Raw genomic sequence first — 23,496 nt, 5'->3', positions numbered from 1 at the left:
TCCCTGGAGAAAGAATTGAGTTAAGAGGGTAGGTAGGAGGGAGCGGAGACAGGCATAGCTCACAAGATGGAGTGGTGACCTAAGCATCAACGATGTCTGTCGGAGACTGTCATAGAATTAAGAAGCCAAAGAGGGGAGTGGGGAACGAACAGCGACACGGGAGAGCCTATATAGACGCGCGTGGAGTGAAGTAGGAACACACAGCCGACATAGTAACTGACTTGCAATAATCGTCCTTCGGCGAGTTAGCGTATATCAATCACCATAAGGTGTGTAGCAAGAGCGATTTATTTTCTCAATATAGCGAGTCGACTCCAATCGACAGGAGATGATTCGTTGCAATCCGTGATACATCTTCTGAAGGTCCCTTTTTGCCATCTTCAAACTTGTTGTCCCTATCTTGTCCATACTTTGTATAGGTCCGCCATCTAATCATGTACATTTACCCTGATCATTTTTACACACAAATGACTTAATTCGTTTCGCAAGATACAACAGACCAAAGCAAGTTATAATTAAACTTGTAATCAAGAAAAACATCTAGAATTACAATTAGATGCCCGATGCAACACAAGCTAAAAAAGACTTTCAGAACCAATCTGTAGTACTGATGATCCTTGCAGTGCAATCTGTGTTGGATATCATGAAGCAAAATACCTAAGTAGTACTCTACTGTCTACATGATAGAGGCGTTCTCCTCCTGTCCTCCTACTTTCTCCTCCTCACGCATCTAGGGGAAGATATGGTTGATGTAGGGCGGAAGCGGAGGCTCTCTTGAACAGCAGCGTGGCTGAGACACTGGTTGAATCGGCATGTAGCCGGCAAGATGACCAGTTGCATCACTCGAGGTCGAGATCGTGCAAGGTCGATGTTCCTCAAGGACGAGATCAGGGGAGCCCTAATGCCTGCGTGATATGGAGCAATAGATTGCAATTGGCAAGCCTGCTATTTCCCCCAATTTAAATCCAACCCTCACGTCCTCATCCTCTCATCTCCTCTTCCACCAACACGGATACCAGATCGAGAGTAACTGAACCTATCAAAAATAGGGGATGCATGGAAGGGGGAGAGACACATACCAGTAGAGGATTGACCTAAGATCGCTGGTGAGATTTTCTGCCTAGATCACAGGAACATCCGATGTCGCCATCGCCATGATCGCTATTTTTTCGTGCGAGATTTGGAGTTTGTAGCGATCCGGGCGGCTCGACTTCGACAGAGATGTGCTAATTGGCGACTCATTCCAGCGTCAAGCGGATGGTTGCCATTTTCCATCATCTCTCTCTCTCTGTACGGCAGTGACCTCACCCGGCGATCCACATCTCAAGGCCTAGCCGAGATTGGGAGGTGGATAGAGAGCCGTATCGCGACTGTCCGTTTGGCATCGAACGTCAACCCGCATCAATGACAAGAGACCTCCAATTTTGTTACGAGAATAGCGGCCCACACAGGAGGTGCATCGCACGGCCAGTAACGACCAGTGTATGCCATCAGACGCCCAAAATTGATGGAGGCATGAGAGAGCTGGAAAAGTGTTCGGTTATAATGTTTCTAAATAGCCCATTATTGTACCACACGGTTATTATACATGGGCAAAGAGTATAGGCAGTAATAATGACTAATAAGCCGTCAAATCACGAGGCCCACCTTTCTCTATGTTTGACTGAGGAAGTAGCCATCATTTCGCTCCTCGTTGAATATCCATCTGCTGCTACCTCCGCAAATAAATAAAAATCTGCTTCTACCTCCGTAGCATGGTTAATAATATAGCCATGTCAATCACGACGTAGAAATATCATTCACTGATACAATATGGCTGGATCTAAGGCTGGTGATTTTTTTTACTTTGTCTCTTTCTCTTTTTGTCTCATTTACTCATTTTACATAGGAGCATGTGTAGAGGATGGCTATTCCTTCCGATGGGACTTCTTCATGGGGTTTAAGACCAAGCAGCTCCGAATGATACCCGCTGCCCCCACTCTGAATCATGTCATCTATGATAGGGAGTACTCCCATTGCAACAATAAAGTCCATTAGGTCTAGCACGTCCTGTAAGAAGAGACTGTCACGCAAAGCATACATCTTGTTGCCTTCTTCCTCATACAGTACGTACCACTGGTACGTACTACTACTACTACTCGTTCTCCTATAAACATTCGCTTGGCATCTCCAAAATATTAACCTTGCGCTTGGCTCTTCGCCTCTTCGGGAAGTCGAGCAATAATGGTATTGCAGTATATATCGTTTTGGCTATCTGAGACCGGATGAACTGCTGCACGTCCACCACGTGGGCGAGGGTCGAGCGAGGGTCGAGGGGCGAGGGAGAGTGTGTACTATTACGTCCGTTTTAATATGGACTACATACGGAGCAAAATGAGTGAATATACACTCTAAAATACGTCTATATACATTAGTGTTTGGAGTATGTACTAGTAGTTCATATTGAAATCTACTAAAAGACATATATTTCAAACAATATGATAATCTCTCTAACCAAGGTAGGGACGAGGAGTAAATGGAGGGAGTAGTAAAAAAAATTCCTCGTCCTGCGAGCCACCGCGCCCGTGGGCAAGGCGGGCGTAAGGCGTAGTAAGCAAGCTTTACCTTGTCTTGCGAGCCACCGCGCCCGTGGGCGGGGGAGACGGCGTACTAAGCAAGCTTCTCCTCATTCTGTGAGTTGACGGGACACATCAAAAGTAATACGTATAGAGCATCTCTAGTGTATAGAGCCTTGCTTCTAAGGTAGGCCCCACATGGTTTGCCTCTTTTTAACATAACGCGGCAAGTTGCAATTTGTTTGTTCACCCGTGGTACACGATCCTCCATCAAGTGGACAACCAGTACACGTGTCAAATTACCACGTGGGCTGCCTTTTCGTATAGAAATGAGCTCCACCATGTACCCGTGCGGGTGTGGTTGGGAAAGAGATGGGAGTATGTGCGCCGTGCGTGCACCTCTTCTCTTCGTGCACGTCCCCCACCTACGTGGGTGTGTGTGAGAGAGATACAAACCTAGACAGATGGCGTGTGCGTTCGTGAGTGTTTTTTGTTGGGGTATGTGATTTCGTGAATGTATTTGTGGGAATATGTGTCGATGATATCTCAAACAAAAATTTGGCACATGCAATGTGTGTGAAATAGAGGCCTATCTATATCATATATAGAGGGAGCGATCCACGAGAAGGGAGGGAGGGGTCATAGATATCGATAGAGTCGAAGAGAGGATCAAGTGGGTGGGTGCGAGATCGATGAAGAGAGCCATCGAAATTGTGTGTGTGCAAGTCAAAGATATAGGGCGACTGTGTTGGGGAACGTAGCAGAAATTCAAAATTTTCTACGCATCACCAAGATCAATCTATGGATTAATCTAGCAACGAGGGGAAGGGGAGTGCATCTACATACCCTTGTAGATCGCGATGCGGAAGCGTTGCAAGAACGCGGATGAGGGAGTCGTACTCGTAGCGATTCAGATCGCGGTTGATTCCGATCTAAGCACCGAAGAACGGTGCCTCCGCGTTCAACACACGTGCAGCCCGGTGACGTCTCCCACGCCTTGATCCAGCAAGGAGAGAGGGAGAGGTTGGGGAAGACTCCATCCAGCAGCAGCACGACGGCGTGGTGGTGATGAAGGAGCGTGGCAATCCCGCAGGGCTTCGCCAAGCACCGCGAGAGAGGAGGAGGAGGGAGAGGGGTATGGCTGCGCCGAAAGAGAGACGTTCTCGTGTCTTGGGCAGCCCCAAACCTCAACTATATATAGGGGGGCTGCGCCCCCTCTAGGGTTCCCACCCCCAAGGGATGGCGGCCAGCCCTAGATCCCATCTAGGGGGGCGGCCAAGGGGAGGAGAGGGGGGGCGCCACTAGGGTGGGCCTTAAGGCCCATCTGGACCTAGGGTTTGCCCCCTCCCACTCTCCCATGCGCCTTGGGCCTTGGTGGGGGGGCGCACCAGCCCACCTGGGGCTGGTCCCCTCCCACACTTGGCCCACGCAGCCTTCTGGGGCTGGTGGCCCCACTTGGTGGACCCCCGGGACCCTCCCGGTGGTCCCGGTACATTACCGATATCACCCGAAACTTTTCCGGTGACCAAAACAGGACTTCCTATATATAAATCTTTACCTCCAGACCATTCCGGAACTCCTCGTGACGTCCGGGATCTCATCCGGGACTCCGAACAACATTCGGTAACCACGTACATACTTTTCCCTATAACCCTAGCGTCATCGAACCTTAAGTGTGTAGACCCTACGGGTTCGGGAACCATGCAGACATGACCGAGACGTTCTCCGGTCAATAACCAACAGCGGGATCTGGATACCCATGTTGGCTCCCACATGTTCCACGATGATCTCATCGGATGAACCACGATGTCGGGGATTCAATCAATCCCGTATACAATTCCCTTTGTCTATCGGTATGTTACTTGCCCGAGATTCGATCGTCGGTATCCCGATACCTTGTTCAATCTCGTTACCGGCAAGTCTCTTTACTCGTTCCGTAACTCACATCATCCCGTGATCAACTCCTTGGTCACATTGTGCACATTATGATGATGTCCTATCGAGTGGGCCCAGAGATACCTCTTCGTTTACACGGAGTGACAAATCCCAGTCTCGATTCGTGCCAACCCAACAGACACTTTCGGAGATACCTGTAGCGCACCTTTATAGTCACCCAGTTACGTTGTGACGTTTGGTACACCCAAAGCATTCCTACGGCATCCGGGAGTTGCACAATCTCATGGTCTAAGGAACTGATACTTGACATTAGAAAAGCTCTGAGCAAACAAACTACACGATCTTGTGCTAGGCTTAGGATTGGGTCTCGTCCATCACATCGTTCTCCTAATGATGTGATCCCGTTATCAACGACATCCAATGTCCATGGTCAGGAAACCGTAACCATCTATTGATCAACGAGCTAGTCAACTAGAGGCTTACTAGGGACATGTTGTTGTCTATGTATCCACACATGTATCTGAGTTTCCTGTCAATACAATTCTAGCATGGATAATAAACGTTTATCATGAACAAGGAAATATAATAATAACCAATTTATTATTGCCTCTAGGGCATATTTCCAACAGACTGATCTACCGGAACGTCAGAGGCTACATGGCAAGTTTGTGTGTGGCAGGGAGACATGACTAGAGCGCTTGATGTACCGGTGTGTGTGGGGGGGAGGGGGAGGCAGAGAACTAACTAGAGAGGTAGATCGACTCGTATATGTCACTAGTAGAAAAAGGGTCAAATGTGAGACATTAGTGCCGGTTTGCATTTGAGCCGGCACTAATGTGTCCATTAGTGCCGGTTCAAACGACTAGGCGGGAGGAGATCTTTAGTACCGGTTCGGGGCGAACCTTTAGTACCGGTTCATGCCACGAACCGGTACTAAAGAGAATGGGGCCCGGCCAGCACCTTTAGTACCGGTTCGTGGCACGAACCGGTAGTAAAGAGGTTGTGGCAGGCTGTTTTTAGTCCCACCTCGCTCCCCTAGCAAAATTTTTACCACCTTAAATATGTTACTTCTCAAACTATCACAAGCACTTGGTCTTCATTGAACTCTATGTGTAGAATTTGTGGTCGCAATATGAGTCTTCACCGGTTTCTAAACCGTTGACGACTCATATTGACAATTCAGATTGTACACAAAAAGATCATTGATAATCAATGTATTTTTTATGATAATCAATGTTTTTTAAACTTATTTGAACTCCAGCCTATTTTTGCGTTCAGTATGCATCATTCAAAGCGACCTCATAAATTTCCAACATGTTCTGACATTATTTGCTGTTTTTCAGTCATTTACCGATTTGTTTAGAGAGCTAAATGACGATGAAATTGAAAATCACTACAAAATGAACTCTGGAAATGTTGGAACTTGGCATGGTATCATCATTTCACCCGCATAGCATGTGCAAAAGAGTAGAGAGGGTCACAGCGAAAACTGGACACACCTCGTGTACAAACTGGACAATCTCTTTCGGAGTATCAGGGTTTCGGACGAGAACTCATCTGTTACACGGGCACTTCAATGTTTTTTAATGTTATTTGAACTCCAGCCTATTTTTGCGTTCAGTATGCATCATAATAAAACAGAAAATAAATAAAACAGAAAAGACAAAAAACTATATAAAAAAATTACTCAAAAATAAATAATGCAGAAAAGAAAAACTATATAAAAATTGTTATATTCACAAAGAAACTAAATACAGCAAAAAACTACTCAGAAATAAATAGAAGAAATTATATAAAAAATTGTTGGTGCGCTGCCCAGTGGGCCTGCTAGACCTAGGGTTTGCAAATACAGGCCCAGAAGGGCTAGCAGGCTCACAGGGCAGCGCGCCGAAGTTAGGCCCAGAAGCCTGCTATATAGAGAAGTTCGAAGGAGCAGCCACGGCTGGGTTTATAAACCAGTGCGGCTGCCCTTCGCTCGGCGAGGTGGGACTAAACATTGTGCACCCCTGGTGGCAGCGCACAACCATTAGTATCGGTTGGTGGCTCCAACCGGTACTAATGCGTGGGCCTTTAGTACTAAAGGGGGCCGTTTCCCGCCGCTTGACCTGACAAAATTGGCCTTTAGTACCGGTTGATGACTCCAACCGGTACTAAAGGCCCCTCCTATATATATGGCACTTACGAAAAAATCAGTTTCATCGACCCACTTCTTCTCCAACTTCATCGCGCGACATCGCCGCCGCCGCCGCGCCGTCACCCATCGCGCGCCACCCTCGTCGGCCCCGCCGCCCTCGCCGCCCCCGCCGCCCGTCGTCGCCGTCACCCCCGCCGCCCGTCGTACGCCGTCACCGCCGTCGCCCCCGCCGCCCGTCGCCGCCGCCCCATACTACGTCGCCGTCTCGATCGCGCCGTCGCCCCCGGCCCGCCGCCCGTCGTCGCGCTGTCCCCGTCGCATCGCCGTCTCGCGCCGCCGCCCGTACGCCACCGCCCCCCGCTCGTACACACATACACACACACACACATACACACACACACACACATATTTTTTTACTTATTTTCTGTTTACTGTTGTTTAGATTAATGTTAGATGAATTACGTAGATAAGAATATTAGAATGTTAATGTTAGATGAATTATATGGAAAAGATGTTAAATATTAATGTCAATTTTAGATGAATTAGCTAAATATTAATTAGGTATATATATGAGATTTGAACTAGTTGAATTAATATAACTAGTTTATTTTTAGTATGAAAATTAATAGAACAAGTTTATTTTTAGTATGAAAATTTAGGTATATGAGATTATTTGAACTAGTTGAATTAATATAACTAGTTTATTTTTAGTAAATGCTTAGTTGAACTAGTTGAATTAGTAGAACTAGTTTATTTTTAGTATGAAAATTAGTAGAACAAGTTTATTTTTAGTAAGAAAACTGAGGTATATGAGATTATTTGAACTAGTTGAATTAATATAACTAGTTTATTTTTAGTAAATGCTTAGTTGAACTAGTTTATTTTTAGTAAGAAAATTTATGTATATGAGATTTGATGATCTAATTAAAATATTACTATATATAGCTACTATATATATATTTTAGTAAGAAAATTAATAGAACTAGTTTATTTTTAATAAATTCTTAGTTGAATTAGTTGAATTAATAGAACTAGTTTATTTTTAGTAAGAAAATTTAGATATCTGAGATTTGACGATCTAATTAAAATATTACTATATAGAACTAGCTACTTTATTTTAGTAAGAAAATTAATAGAACAAGTTTATTTTTATTAAATGCTTAGTTGAATTAATAGAACTAGTTGAACTAATAGAAGTAGTTGAATTAGTTGAATTAATAGAACTAGTAAGTGTTTAATGTTTCACCTATATGAACATAGGAAATGTCGTCTGACGACGAAAAAGATTTCATTAAGTGCGAATACTGTGAAGACCAGCGCGGCTGTGCGACAGAAATTTCCTTGTTGATGATAGGCGCTTCAGCATCAAGCTGGATGAGACCTTCGAAGTGGATACAGTAAGTCACAACGACAAGTCTTTTTTCGTAATTAAGCATGACTTATATATGCTTCATTTGCTTCAACTTATAATTTTTAAATTTTCACTATTCTACTAGCGCATCCCCTGCCATGCAAGAATTTTTGTCTTGGATAAGATAGGTTTCAGTGCTATGGAAACTATGGAGGTAAAGAGAGTTTACCTGAAGACCGAGCATGGTTATACTTTCAACGTCAAATTATACAATGCAGACACGTACACCTATTTTGAATGCAAAACTTGGCAAGCACTATGCAAGGCTTATGCATTTGAGCCTGATATGGTTATCACCTTTGATATTCGTCCGGAAGATGATATTGAAGGTAATAGAGACATCTGGGTCGATGTGCAGACGCCTCCAGTTCTACCATTATGTGAGTTTCTCAACCATATTTATGTCTTTGATATTGTTTATTCAAAAATAGTTGACAACTAATTTCTATTGACAGCTTATTTCCATTCAAGCAAACATGTCCGGCGCTTGGTAGACAGGACCTACTACTGTCCCGGAGCTGAACTAAACTGCGAGGAGATAAGTCATTATGTTTCATGGCTTGAGGATCTTCATACTGTTAAGACAAATTTTCTTCCTGCACTTAGAAATGTTAGTACTCAAAACGTGCGACCAATAGTGATCGTATTGAACTACGGTCACATCTATTTACGAAAGATGGTAAGATTTTTACTATTTGTCCTCAGTGCATCTTTTGCATACATTATTTTTTTTGCTAAACTTTCATTGCTAAGTATATTTATTACTATACGATGTTCTTCAACAGGGACTCCCGATGATAGTTGTGCCTGAGTGGATCGAGACTAAAGGTCACATGTCAATGGTTAGCTTACGGCCAAGATATCCTACATTGCACATGAGTGCATTCAGGATTTCTAAAAGCGATGAATGCTTAATAGTGAAAGATTGGAGCAAAATTGTTAACGATCCCAGAGAAGTACTAGGGGGCAGCAATGAGAAGCGCAGCCCACGATTAGGAGACAGGTTCATCTGCATGCTCCAGTATGATGAATCAGGAGAGCTATACATGTTCTATGCTATTTTACCTGAGAGAGAGCAGCAGGAGTGATTTAGCTAGTTCATGCTCTTAGTACTTTTGTCCTCTCATGTCCGTGTTCTTCGTCCTGAACTTAATCTCAAAGGGTGATTTGCTTTTGTGGTGTTATGAACGCTTATAATATGATGACCATGTTGAACTCGATGATATCTTTGCTTCTGGTACAAGTGAATGTTTTTTCTTTAAGATAGTGTTGGTGCTGATTAGATAGCGGTAATGACTATGATGATTAAACAGTGGTAATGACAGCTATGATGATTTTTAGCTAGCTAATTTACTGTTGTTGATGATATGATGCAAGAATTTTTATATTATACTTGATCACTTAATTATAGGTGATCAAGTATAATATGGATATGGCATATACTTGATCACTTAGCTAGGATCCACATGCATCCAGTAAAAACTAATCTGCGGTACTTTCACCTAATGATTTAACAACTAAAATAATCACTAAATTAAATTGAAAACACAAAATTAAAGGAAAACTAAAAAATAACACCAAAACACCCCCAAACATTTAGTACCGGTTGGTGTTACCAACCGGTACTAATGTCCTGCACGCACCCGCGCCTGGCTCGTGCCACATGGTGGCACTTTAGCGCCGGTTCGTGATAAACCGGTACTAAAGAAGGGGGACCTTTAGTCCCCACTCTTTAGTGCCGGTTGTGGAACCGGCACTAAAGGCCCTTACGAACCGGCGCTAAAGCCCGGTTCTGCACTAGTGTGTGTTCAGAAGGAGAGACCCAACTATGTCTTAAGGGAGATCGGTCGACATCCATACATAAGTGAAGGACGGGAAATAGGTTGGGACACACACACACTCACAGAGAGAGAGAGAAAGGGAGGGAGGGAGAGGGGTAGAGTGCTGGATGGGTGATGGAGTTGCTTCTCGAAGATGGTGGGAGAGGCCTACTAGACAAACTGAGTGTAGAACTGCAATATTACCAATAAGAGTGGGGATGTGTTTCTGTGTGTGCGTTTGCGTGATAGATGTGTCGGGATGCATGCATGGATAATGAAGGGGGACCATGTGTTTGTTAAGCAGACCTAACTAGATCGGTAGATCAATTGTTGTTTGTCGGAGGGAGAGACATAACTAATGAGTTAGATCGGTCGACGCGTGGGGAAAACGAGTTATAACGACCTAGCATATGTATAGCGGGAGATCGGTCGGTGTACATCCATTTCTTAGAGGTAAATAAGGCCCAGCGAGACGGATAGACAGAGAGAATGGAGCTAGGAGGTGGTGCGAGAGGCCTACTAGCTAGATAGGGGGAGGAGTGTGCGATTGTGAGATCGATGAAAAGAGGGGCGAGAGTTTACACGTGCGTGGGACCGTGTGAGAGACACGAGGCATGGACACAGAAAGGAGGAGATGGAAGATACGTGTGTATGTTGTAGGCAGACATCGCTGGAAAGGTTTATCGATCGATGTGTGTCGGAAAGGAGTTGTGGAAACCGTGAGAGAACGACCTAACGAAAAAAATGAATGTGCGCGATGGATAGAATGCTGAGGGAGGGGAGGGCGAGGAGGGCATGTGCATGCACGAGAGAAAGTTAGTGCTAGCTATAAAGGTTGGCGGACGGCAAAGGCCTTTGCCGTCAGCCAGCAGACGGCAAAGAGATGGCTGATGGCAAAGCCTACCATTGTCGTCCGCTGCCTCTTTGCCATCTGCTTTCTGGTGGCTGATGGCAAAGCTCATCTTTGCCGTCCGCTGGCTGACGGCAAAGATCCTGGTTCCAGCAGTGTGTAATGCATATTGAAATGATGGGTTTTCCGCAATTTTGTCTTGAAAATACTTGAGCATGCTATCTGCTTGGCCATATGTCATCTCTCGTTGTTTCTTCGTCCGCAAATAGTTCTTCCAATCATGAAAGGTGTACCTAAGATTGAGATGTCCGTCAACTTGGCGACTAGTCAACTCATGTGCAACTTTTGGTCCAATTCCCGCATCGTCCGCCGTTTCAATTTCAAAAGCTTGTAGCTTTGAATTTTTCCTTTGTGACACCATCAAAGGTAAGGTCTCCGGTAGGACACTTTCAGATTTCCCTTCTTTCTGTCCATTTTCAGATTTATGTAGACTTGACATTCAGTTCTAGTTTCAGCGCGAGGACACTTGGTTAAATGATCCCTTTTGTCTTGCGATCGAAGTCCCTCATTTGCACGGACAAATCTACATGATGTAATCTTGCCATCGGATGATCTTCTGTTTGTGTACCTTTTCCTGACCTCAAAGCCTTTTTGTCCACTATAGCTAAGCCAAAGTGCCCAAGCCTCATCCAAACTACCCAATTCCATGCCGACATGAGGTACCAAACCAGACGGTATAGTTCTATGATAGAAAAATAATATGAGCAGTTGACACGAACAATGTAGAGAAGATATTAGAACCAATAATACTGGAAAAAAAGATGGCACACAAGAAGTAACAATAATACTGGAAATATTAGAACCAAGAATGCTGAAAGTAGTAATACTTGGGACAGCTAAAATCTATATTTTTTAGAAATGGAGGAGACCCCAGACCTTTGCATCTGGACGATACATGTAGCCACTTTATTAATTATTCATACAAGACCTTACAAAGTCATACAACAGTAAGACTAAAGCCACCGTCTAGGCAACATCTGTCGCTACTCCTATCCAGTTGATGTACGGATGCTGATAGTCTGGGTCTAATACCAAACAGACCTCGCAGCCAAACCTAACATCTAAGACCTGAGGTTCCAAAACGTCTGCCGGGTATGGGGCACCCACCAGTCCGGTGCACTCCTCAACCGGGACGCCTGCTGGGTATGAGGCCGCCGCAGCCACCTGCCACCAATCCATCTTCAGTGATGTACTGCTGCATCTACCTTGCCCGGTCTAGCTGCCGTCAACGCCACCACGACGCCAGACAACGCCACCATCCTGCGCTCGTCCATCATCACACGCCCACCGGCGAGACCCTGCTGCTCCATGCCGCCGAGACCCGCCGTCATCGACGCGAGAGAAGGCACGCCACACCACCTCACGCCTCTTCCATCCGGCGCTGCTCCACAAACGATGCCCCCAATAGGGAACACGACACCGCATCACCGCCATCATCCAATCCGGATATCTTAGGATTTCTCCCGGAGCGGCACGAGCAGGTTGACGATAGTTGCTTGACGATGCCTTCATCAAGGTAACGACATAGACGCCGCTGTCGCCTGCCATGACCGGAGTCAGCTCGGTTTTCACCGGCGACTACGTCTCCCCAACTCGCCGCCGATGCTAATAGTGGGATCCAAGATATGTCACTACCAGCCTGGCCAACCGCCTTCGGTGGAGAAGGCTGCCACCACCACCATGCCCGGGCCAAAAGACCCGGACGTCCTCGTGCCGCGAAGATTACCCGGGGGGATCTCCTCTTGCCGTTGTTGAGACGAGGCGCAACCGCAGTGGATCTGGATCTAAACCCCTCGGGCCCAGATCAGATCTCACCGCAGCCAAAATCTCATCCACCAAACGGCCGCCAAAGATCTCCTGGCCACCGCCAACCCGCTACTGTCATTGGAGGAGGAGGGAGATGGACGCCGCTGCCCCCACGCGTTACCACTGGTCGAGGACTGCGCCGCCGCCGCTGCCTCACCACAGGGGCTTCGCCCCCCGGCGTCATCAGCGACGGCGGCGGTAATGGGAGGCGATGGAGGGAGAGGTCTAAGGGGCGGTGTGGACGGGGACTCCCCGAGGGCGGCGCGGCGCCGCCGCCTCGGGGGAGAAAGGTCACGAGGGGCAATGCAAGTAAGAAAGTGATTTTGTGATACTTACATATTGGAATCAAGGCGCCCTGTGTAGCCTTTTCTCTGTCAGCCTCTTCTTCCATCTGAGTTATATAAAATAGATTTCAACCGATAGTTTCTTTCATGACAAAAGGGACAATTTGATCGAGTTCAAAGCAATCTGATGATAAAAAATCGATTAATTTCAATGGTCCTTCATTAAGAAGACTGCAACAGAAGGATAAAATATAGAGACGCACGAACAAGATTGAAGAGCAGGCAGCTTGTCACCTCCAAGATCGATTCCCTCACCAAGGCTGCCTTTTCTGGTATGGCATCGGTTGTACATCAAATTTCAACCATCAATTTCTTTCATGACAAAAGGGAAAGCTTGAAAGATTGATCTAATTGTATGAGCCCTTCATGAGGAAGACATCAGAGAGGAAGACAAAATACTGAGACATACGCACAAAATCGAAGAGAAGGGTAGCTCTTCCTGATGGCGTTCGTTACCTTCATCGAAGGGAAGGTGGCCTTTTCCGTCGTGATCTCGCGCCGTTCTGCCTGCTTGCACGCCCTTTTTTCTATTCTCGCGCCTTTTTCCTCTACCATCACGCTGGACTGGGCTGTATCGTCGTTTGTGGGCTGACTGGGCTCGCTCGATTCAACTGCTGGCTGTAGTTCACACTGCGCATCGTCGGATGCTAGATGAACAACGCTGGTCGTACTATCGTCCCTCGGCAGTAATTGGCTTTACGTCAGAGGATCTGGTTCCCATTTTGTGTCCAAAGATTCTGTCCGGACTGTCACGTAGCGAGGGCTCAGTTGCATCTGACAAATTATTCAATTTTCTGAAGCGTACTGTCGATTTATTCAGTTATCTGAAGCATACCGCTTGAGCTGGGTTATAAAGATCGGACGGTCGGAAAGCTTGGACGTGGATCTGCGGCTCCTGTGCCGAGTTGGCTATAAGCATGAGGATTAACTGGTTGTAATAGTGGTTCACCAGTCCACTGATTACTGTTTATGCCACTATAACTGTAGCTGCACCATATAAGCTCTCTTCTGTGGAGTGAATCTGGATCCAGTTCTAGGGTTTTACTCCCTTCGTTCGGAATTACTTATCATAAAAATGGATGTATCCACAATTAAAATACATCTAGATACATTTATTTTTTGGACGAGTAATTCCGAACTGAGGGAGTAGTAGAACAGAAAGCTCCAACTCATCGAAGGCTCCCTGTATCCAGGGTTTGGTCTTGTGTTTCCTCGTTTCCCTTCACCGACCCCCGCCGCCCGCCGCCGCCGGCCGCAGCCACTCCTCCAGCCGTCACCACTACGCCGCTTGTCCCACCCACTTAAGCTTCTCCCCTCTCTCGCGCTGGCGTTCGCGTCCAACTGCGGCGCCCGACCGCCGTGCCTCTGTCGGGCGGGGGGTACAAACGGAAGGAATGGGCCGGGAGGAGATCCAGATGCGGCTAGCGATGGCGCCGTCCGTCAGTCCGTGCCCCTCAGCAACCGTGCTGGCGACCTGGACACTGGACAGGGAGATGGATGCTCTGGAACTGGAAGGCCAAGCATACAAGTTTCTTCGCCGCCGGCCAGGAAGAGGGCCACATCGCGGAGTCGCTCTCCTGGCGCTACTAGGTGAGAACACATCCACTGAACTACTAGTCTCTAGTGAGATACAGTATTAGGTCGCAATCGACCATAACTTGTTTTCGGAAAGGATTAGTGTGGTGCAAGGTTGTGTTTCGTACTTCATGTACACAGTTACCTATTTCTTCTATCCATGCTATTTGCTGTTCCCATTTGGCCCGGAGGTTTAGATTTGTGTGTGTGTGTGTGACACACACACATACACCTGCTGTTCCCTCATCTATGTAGAAAAAATGTACTCTTTGTGCATCTACTTCTTGTTGCATTGCTCACCTGCTCAGACGGCATACACAAAATTTACATGCCAGTGGCCAGTGGCATACACAAAATTCTACTTCCTCCGTAAAGAAATAAGAGCGTTTAGATCACTAAAGTAGTGATCTAAATGCTCTTATATTTGTTTACAGAGGGAGTAGTACATTATACATGGTTTCAGTAGGCCAGTGTATAATACACAACTTTTCCATGCCAGGCACAGTAATACTCCCTCTGTAAACAAATATAAGAGCGTTTAGAACACTATTTTAGTGATCTAAACACTCTTATATTTCTTTACGGAGGGAGTACAAGTTAGAGATCACACGCAAGAAAGAAAAATGAATGGCGCACACCGGAATCTCCATGTCCTACACGATAATAGGAGTTAGGGAATGTCACAGTCTTTTAATTTCTCAGTGAAGTTTCAATGGCACACGCCAAGTTTTCTCTTTTCTATTTATTCTATAGAAAGTAACTATATTTCTCATTTTATTAAAGTTTAAGTTGTGTTGCTATCTGCCTTTTCCATCTTCTTTGTGTCGCCTACTAAGTTGTAGCTCCAAACGGTCAATGCTTTCGCTTCCCAACTTGTTTGATACTCTATGTGAGTAGAATATTGTCGAAGCCTTTCTTGCCATTTAATTGCTCCTTCTTGCAGCACGACTTCTAAAGAGCCCCGCATCACCATGGTAGTATGGGAGAGAAATTTGGGAAGTTTAATTAGCTTCTTCACTCACTTGGTCACCTCTCTGTCCTTCCTCTCCATGCATTTGTTGTTCCGGTCATTCGTTCTATCATAGAAGATTTAGAAGATTCGATTGCAATGAGTCTTGTATTCTCTCTCTCAGAGATATACTCACTACCATCTTAGGGGTGGAGAGTAACAAGGGTATGATCAGTTATCTGGTCCTCACATATGTTCAAACCAGTATTTGCCATGATTTTAACCAGGTGCATATGGTGTTGATTGTAGAGCTGATCAAGTAGTCCCTCGGTTTCATGTCAAGCTAGCTATTTTTCAAGTACCAACTCAACAGGGGCAGGGGCTTCTTGCATCTCCATATGGAAAAAAGAGTTGCCCAGTTAAACCAGATACAAAGGCCACAGAGCTTCCACCGATATTCGGTTGCGTTTGTAGTTCATATATACAATTAGGTCTCTTCCATCCATGCTATTTGCTGTTCCCATTTGGTCCGGAGGCTTGAGATTTGTGTGTGCGCACGGGCGTGCACGCATACATACCACAAATACTAGCCCATTCTGACAGTTCAGACTTCCGCCATAGTCAAACTGTTAACTGGCAGGCCTACTACAAACTAACAGGCTATAACGTAAAAACAAATCTTCCTCTGTTATTTTTAATTTATAGCTTGTTGGTCTTCTTCTCTCTCCAGGTTCATATTTATTCAGAGTGGAAAGTATATTGCCTGACACATTAAGTCGGCTACGTGCAAACCATTTTGTGTGGATACAACATGTTGATTTGATATCTAAACAATGATTTATATGATTTTACTCAGCTATTAGTTTGACCTATATATCTTCTTATTTCCATTAAGTGTTTCTTGTAAATGTATGCAACTTGCATTGGTTTTTTTTCTTGCACACACGACCTACATGTTCCTTGCTGCTCACTCTGCGCACATCATATATTATGACGTTATTTGGAGTGCTATTGTTTGAACTTGAAGTGCACGAGATGTATCACATATCTCATTACTTTTTAATATTATCTGCACAGATTTGAGGCTCTGCTGTTGGCACTGTCATAAGATGAGTCCGAGAAATCGCACTGGATGTTGCTAGCAATATCTTCTGGATATTGCTGCCAGATCAGAGAGTATTGTTTTCACAGTAGCTGTTAACCAGGTATATTCCATTTCTGTAATCTTTCATTGACTTTATATGGATCTTCATATGCTGTTAAGTATGTTAAAGTTTAAAACAGGAGTGCTTCTGGCTACTAGTCTGTGACTTATCACATGATCTGGGCTTCACACCTTATCCGAGGAAATCTTGGATGTCCAATAGAGTATTTTTGTAATAATAGGGCAAGGCACAAGGGTTCACTACATAAGAATATGACTGACTGGACGGCAAGTATAATGTGGATTACCATGGGTGGGAGGGAATTAACCATGCACTAATTGGTGACTAACACAGGCAGCCCTCACCTCAGTAATACCACTGTTTCCTATTCATGTGGAACATCGACGATGACGTTGGATCCATAGCTTGACCATTGTCTAGCCGTGCATGAGTGAAGGTATTGCTTGATGATAGAGGGACCGAGCCTGTATACCTGAGCTCGTTGCATGAACCTTGTTTGAGTTATGGGCCAAACACATTTACAAAAGTTAACTATAAATTGCCGGCAACTGCTGCTGACCGTGGGGCGCTTACGGAAGGATTTTGACATCGATCACTCGTTCCTTTCACGAGAATGATTTTAACCATGCGACTTTTCTGGTACTGAAGACTGAAGAGCTAACTTTGATAGCACTCAGTACAATTGACAGAGTGCAAAGTGTCAAGCTCGCCCTCCGTCACTTTCGGCTGCATGGCGAGCCAGACTACCTCCTTTAGTGTTTGATGATACACAACTAGCAACTCGTCCCTGTGCGAAGGCTCGTTCTGGGCCCAGCACTGGAAGCTTACTGAGAAGTCATGGGCGCCTAGCCCATCAAATTCTTCACCTTGCCGGCGTGCCAAAACTGCTACTAGATTGCTGCACTAGCTGGCATGCATGCTACCGGAAATGATGCAACACATCATGTCAGACTGCTCGTTCTCGTTCTCAAGGCAGACTTGGTTTTGTGTTGAACCGATGGCAATAAGGCACTCTACCTAGTCGGCGGCCTTGGTCCGCAAAGGTCCTGAGTGACACCACAATTGATTGACATTGCTGGAACAGAGGGAGTATTAGGTTGCGACATACACAACATTCTAATACATTATATATGGTTTTAGTAGGCCATTGTGTATAATACACAACATTTCCATGCCAGACACAGTAATAAGAGTTAGAGGTCATACGCGAGAAGAAGAAAATGAATGGCGCACACAGGAATCTCCTTGTCCTACACGATAATAAGAGGTAGGGAATGTCACCGTCTTTTAATTTCTTAGTGAAGTTTGAATGGCACACACAAAGTTTACTAGTTTCCATTTATTCTGAATAAGTTGTGTTGCTATCTGCCTTTTCCAACTTCTTTGTGTCGCCCACTAAGTTGTAGCTCCAAACTTTTAATACTTTCGCTTCGTAACTTGTTTGATATGTGAGTAGACGATCTTGATGAAGCCTTTCTTGCCATTTAATTACTCCTTACAACACGACTTCTAAAGAGCCTCGCATTACCATGGTAGTATGGGAGTGTAATTTGGGAAGTTTGCTTAGCTTCTTGACTTACTTGGTCACCTTATGCCTTTCCTCTCCCTGCATTTGTTGTTCCCGTCATTCGTTCCATCATAGGAGATTTAGAAGATTCGATTGCAATGAGTCTTGTATTATCTCTCTCAGGGATATATCCACTACCATCTTTGGGGGTTGAGAGTAACAAGGGTATGATTAGTTAACTGATCCTCAGATATGTTCAACCCATTATTTACTGTGATTTTAACCATGCACATATGTTGTTGATTGTAGAGCCGATCAAGGAGTAGTCCCTCGGTTTTATGTCAAGCTAGCTATTTTTCAAGTAACAACTCGACATGGGTAGTGGGTTCCTGCATTTCCATATGGAACTAAGGAGGTTGCCCAGTTAATTAGGGGAAACCAGATAGAAAGCCCACAAACCCTCCACAAAGGCCACAAACCCTCCATTGGTCGTTAGTGTGATGGAAACCACAACAAACAAACGAACCAACGACCCACTAAATGGATGTTGTTGAAGAAAACATCTGCCGCATCGAATTCTTCTTGCCCCCTCCACCCATCAAATCCTTCTCCCCTCCACCTAGCAAACCAGATCCGGCATGACGCACCCAAGGAGGGCAGGAAGACTATCACATACTCCTAGAGGAGCACAAAAGAAGCTTCACAAAGCACCACAACACAATTACCGCCAATGTCAACGGCGAGAGAAACCAAAGTCGCGATTAGGAGTAGGTTTTAGCCGACCTGATATTTGTGGTGAATGAATGCGCGTTCATAGAACCATGTGACATTGGCAACACTCGGCACACATACGATCATCACATTATGGGGCTGCTGCCTCGGCATCCGCCTAGCTGCCAATACTAGCACCGGATTTTTTTCTCAAAATATTTCTGTAATTGGCGTAGGCAAAATAGAACATTCTGTGTTCATAATCCTGAAAAGGCTACGCCTGCTATCATCATCATCGCGAGATCTTGAAGAAGAATAAGCCCCAGCTCCAATTAAAAACTATGATCAATGAACGTGCCTTCTGCTTGATCTTTAAGGACTTGATAAAAGGTGAAATATGCTCTCATCTGGACAAGATCAAATTTTCCACCGATCCATCACATACACATACATCTATCACGCCCAATAGCATGTAGAAACCTAAATTACGGATATAGCATTGGGAATTTGAAGTGTGAGCACGATGATATACTAGCAAACAACTAGCAAATCAAACGACCAAGGGGGAGAACAAAGACGGTGCTCAGAACGCTGAGATGTGAGACTCGTGAATCTCTTTCCTGATTTGGGACCTCTAGTCGTTGGCACCGCCAGCACCTCCTACTCCATCGAACACCACCTCCATGGCACCCAGGTTAAAACTATGGACTCCTTAAGGACTTGTGTGCCATGGAGGTGGTCTTCGATGGAGGTGGAGGTGCTGACGGTGCCAACGATTGGATGTCCTAAATCCGGAAAGAGACTCGTCAGTCTCACATCTCAATGCTATGAGAACCATCTCTATTCTCCACCCTTGGCCGTTTCATTTGCTAGTTGTTTGCTAGTGTATCATCCTTCCCACACTTCAAATTTGCATTGCTATATATGTAATTTTGGTTTCTACATGCTCTTGGGCCTCATAGATGTATGCGGATGTGATGGTTTGATGGAAAAATTTGGTGATAGCATATTTCACCTTTTGTCAAGTCCTTTAAGAGCAAGCAGAGGACATGTTCATTGATCACAACTTTTGATTGGAGCTGTGGCTTATTCTTCTTCAGGATCTTGCGTGATTTTAGTAGCAGGCATATCCTTTTCAGGATATGTTCTATTTTGCCTTTGTCAAATATAGGAATACTCTGAGCAAAAAAAATCTGGTACTTCTATTCATCGTGTGTTATGGTTATTTACTACCATATTCTCAATGAAGAAACATTATATGGTGGGAGGTATCCTACTACTGGAAGAAGATTTTGTGTTGTGAAGGGTTTATGTTTCATACCCGCGTCTGTGCTCTTCGACATTTATTTCTTTATGTTGCCGTTTTATTTTCTAAAATTATTAGCCCATTCTGAGAGTTCAGACTTCCGCCGTAGTCAAACCATTACTGGCAGGCATACTACAAACTAACAGGCTATAACTTGAAAACAAATCTTGCTCTGTTATTTTTAATTTATGGCTTGTTAGACTTCTTCTCTCTCCAGCTTCATATTTATTTAGAGTAGAAAGTATATCGCCTGACGCATCAGGTTGGCTACCTGCAAACCATTTTGTGTGGATACAACATGTTGATTTGATATCCAAACAGTGATTTATATGATTGTACTCAGCTAACAGTGTTTTATGTCAAGCTAGCTATTTTTCAAGTAACAACTCGACAGGGGTAGTGGGTTCCTGCATTTCCATATGGAACTAAGGAGGTTGCCCAGTTAATTAGGGGAAACCAGATAGAAAGCCCACAAACCCTCCACAAAGGCCACAAACCCTCCACCGGTCGTTAGTGTGATGGAAACCACAACAAACAAACGCACCAACGACCCACAAAATGGATGTTGTTGAAGAAAACGTCTGCCGCATCGAATTCTTCTTGCCCCCTCCACCCATCAAATCCTTCTCCCCTCCACCTAGCAAACCATATCCGGCATGACCCACCCAAGGAGGGCAGGAAGACTATCACATACTCCTATAGGAGCACAAAAGATGCTTCACAAAGCACCACAACACAATTACCGCCTATGTCAACGGCGAGAGAAACCAAAGTCGTGTTTAGGAGTAGGTTTCAGCCGACCTGATATTTGTGGTGAACGAATGCGCGTTCATAGAACCATGTGACATTGGCAACACTCGGCACACATACGACCATCACAGTATGGGACTGCTGCCTCGGCATCCGCCTAGCTGCCAATACTAGAACCAGTTTTTTTTTCTCAACATATTTCTGTAATTGGCGTAGGCAAAATAGAACATTCTGTGTTCGTAATCCTGAAAAGGCTACGCCTGCTCTCATCGTCATCGCGAGATTTTGAAGAAGAATAAGCCCTAGCTCCAATTAAAAACTGTGATCAATGAACATGCCTTCTGCTTGATCTTTAAGGACTTGATAAAAGGTGAAATATGCTCTCATCTGGACAAGATCAAATTTTCCACCGATCCATCACATACACATACATCTATCACGCCCAGTAGCATGTAGAAACCAAAATTACGGACATAGCAATTGGAATTTGAAGTGTGAGCACGATGATATACTAGCAAACAACTAGCAAATCAAACGACCAAGGGGGAGAACAAAGACGATGCTCAGAACGCTGAGATGTGAGACTCGCGAATCTTTTTCCTGATTTGGGACCTCCAGTCGTTAGCACCGCCAGCACCTCCTACTCCATCGAACACCACCTCCATGGCACCCAGGTTCAAACTATGGACTCCTTAAGGACTTGTGTGCCATGGAGGTGGTCTTCGATGGAGGTGGAGGTGCTGACGGTGCCAACGATTGGATGTCCTAAATCCGGAAAGAGACTCGTCAGTCTCACATCTCAATGCTATGAGAACTATCTTTGTTCTCCACCCTTCGCCGTTTTATTTGCTAGTGTATCATCCTGCCCACACTTCAAATTTGCATCGCTATATATGTAATTTTGGTTTCTACGTGCTCTTGGGCATCATAGATGTATGCGAATGTGATGGTTTGATGGAAAATTTTGGTGATAGCATATTTCACCTTTTGTCAAGTCCTTTAAGAGCAAGCAGAGGACATGTTCATTGATCAGCACTTTTGATTGGAGCTGTGGCTTATTCTTCTTCAGGATCTTGCGTGATGTTGGTAGCAGGCATATCCTTTTCAGGACATGTTTTATTTTGCCTTTGTCAAATATAGGAATATTCTGAGGAAAAAAAAGCTGGTACTTCTATTCTTCGTGTGTTATGGTTATTTACTACCATATTCTCAATGAAGAAACATTATATGGTGGGAGGTATCCTACTACTGGAAGAAGATTTTGTGTTGTGAAGGGTTTATGTTTTCATACCCGCGTCTGTGCTCTTCGACATTTATTTCTTTATGTTGCTGTTTTATTTTCTAAAATCACTAGCCCATTCTGACAGTTCAGACCTCCGCCGTAGTCAAACCATTAACTGGCAGGCCTACTACAAACTAACAGGCTATAACTTGAAAACAAATCTTCCTTTGTTATTTTTAATTTATAGCATGTTAGAATTCTTCTCTCTCCAGGTTCATATTTATTCAGAGTAGAAAGTATATGGCCTGATGCATCAGGTTGGCTACCTGCAAACCATTTTGTGTGGATACAACATGTTGATTTGATATCCAAACAGTGATTTATATGATTGTACTCAGCTATTAGTTTGACCTATATATCTTCTTATTTCCATTAAGCGTTTCTTGTAAATGTATGCAACTTGCATTGGTTTTTTTCTTACACACACACACACACACACACACACCGTACATGCTCCTGGCTGCTCACTCGGCGCACATCATATATTATCATGTTATTTGGAGTGCTATTGTTTGAACTTGGAAGTGCATGAGATGTATCACATATCTCATTACCTTTTAATATTATCTACACAGATCAGAGGCTCTGATGCACTATGACAAGATGAGTCCGAGAAATCGCACTGGATGTTGCTAGCAATATCTTCTGGATGTTGCTGCCAGATCAGAGAGTGTTGTTTTTGCAGTAGCTGTAAACCAGGTATATTCCATTTCTGTAATCTTTCATTGACTTTTTATGGATCTTGATATGCTGTTAAGTATGTTAAAGCTTAAAACAGGAGTGCTTCTGGCTACTAGTCTGTGACTTATCACATGATCTGGGCTTCACACCTTATCCGGGGAAATCTCGGATGTCCAATAGAGTATTTATGTAATAATAGGGCAAGGCAGAAGAGTTCACTACATAAAAATATAACTGACTGGACAGCAAGTATAATGTGGATTACCATGGGTGAGAGGGAATTAACCATTCACTAATTGGTGACTACCACAGGCAGCCCTCACCTCAGTAATACCACTGTTTCCTATTCATGTGGAACATCGACGATGACATTGGATCCACAGCTTGACCACTGTCTAGCCGTGCATGAGTGAAGGTATTGCTTGATGATAGAGGGACGGAGCTTGTATAGATACCTGAGCTTGTTGCATGAACCTTGTTTGAGTTTTGGGCCCAACACATTTACAAAAGTTAACTATAAATTGCCGGCAACTGCTGTTGCCTGTGGGGAGCTTATGAAAGGATTTTGACATCAATCACTCCTTGTTCCTTCCACGAGAAGATTTTATTCTGGTACTGAAGACTGAAGAGCTAACTTTGATAGCACTCGGTATAATTTAGACAGTTCAAAGTGTCAAGCTCGCCCTCCGTCAC

General features: G+C 44.6%; 1 protein-coding gene across 1 annotated transcript in view; it reads left to right on the top strand.

The window, feature by feature from the left end:
• Positions 1 to 16,465, top strand: part of LOC123171224 (period circadian protein homolog 1) — a 31,112-nt gene extending 14,647 nt beyond the window's left edge. Inside the window, exons 3-4 of the mRNA XM_044588821.1 lie at positions 14,035 to 14,466; positions 15,395 to 16,465. Coding sequence (XP_044444756.1) covers positions 14,035 to 14,466; positions 15,395 to 15,536 — 574 coding nt within the window. The 3' untranslated portion in view covers positions 15,537 to 16,465. The remainder of the gene's footprint in view (positions 1 to 14,034; positions 14,467 to 15,394) is intronic.
• The last annotated feature ends 7,031 nt before the right edge of the window (positions 16,466 to 23,496 follow it).

The sequence above is a fragment of the Triticum aestivum genome, chromosome 7D (assembly GCF_018294505.1).
Source record: "Triticum aestivum cultivar Chinese Spring chromosome 7D, IWGSC CS RefSeq v2.1, whole genome shotgun sequence".
Taxonomy (NCBI): Eukaryota; Viridiplantae; Streptophyta; class Magnoliopsida; order Poales; family Poaceae; genus Triticum; species Triticum aestivum.
The sequence above is the reverse complement of the archived record's forward strand: the minus strand, read 5'-3'. Positions and strand labels throughout refer to the sequence as shown.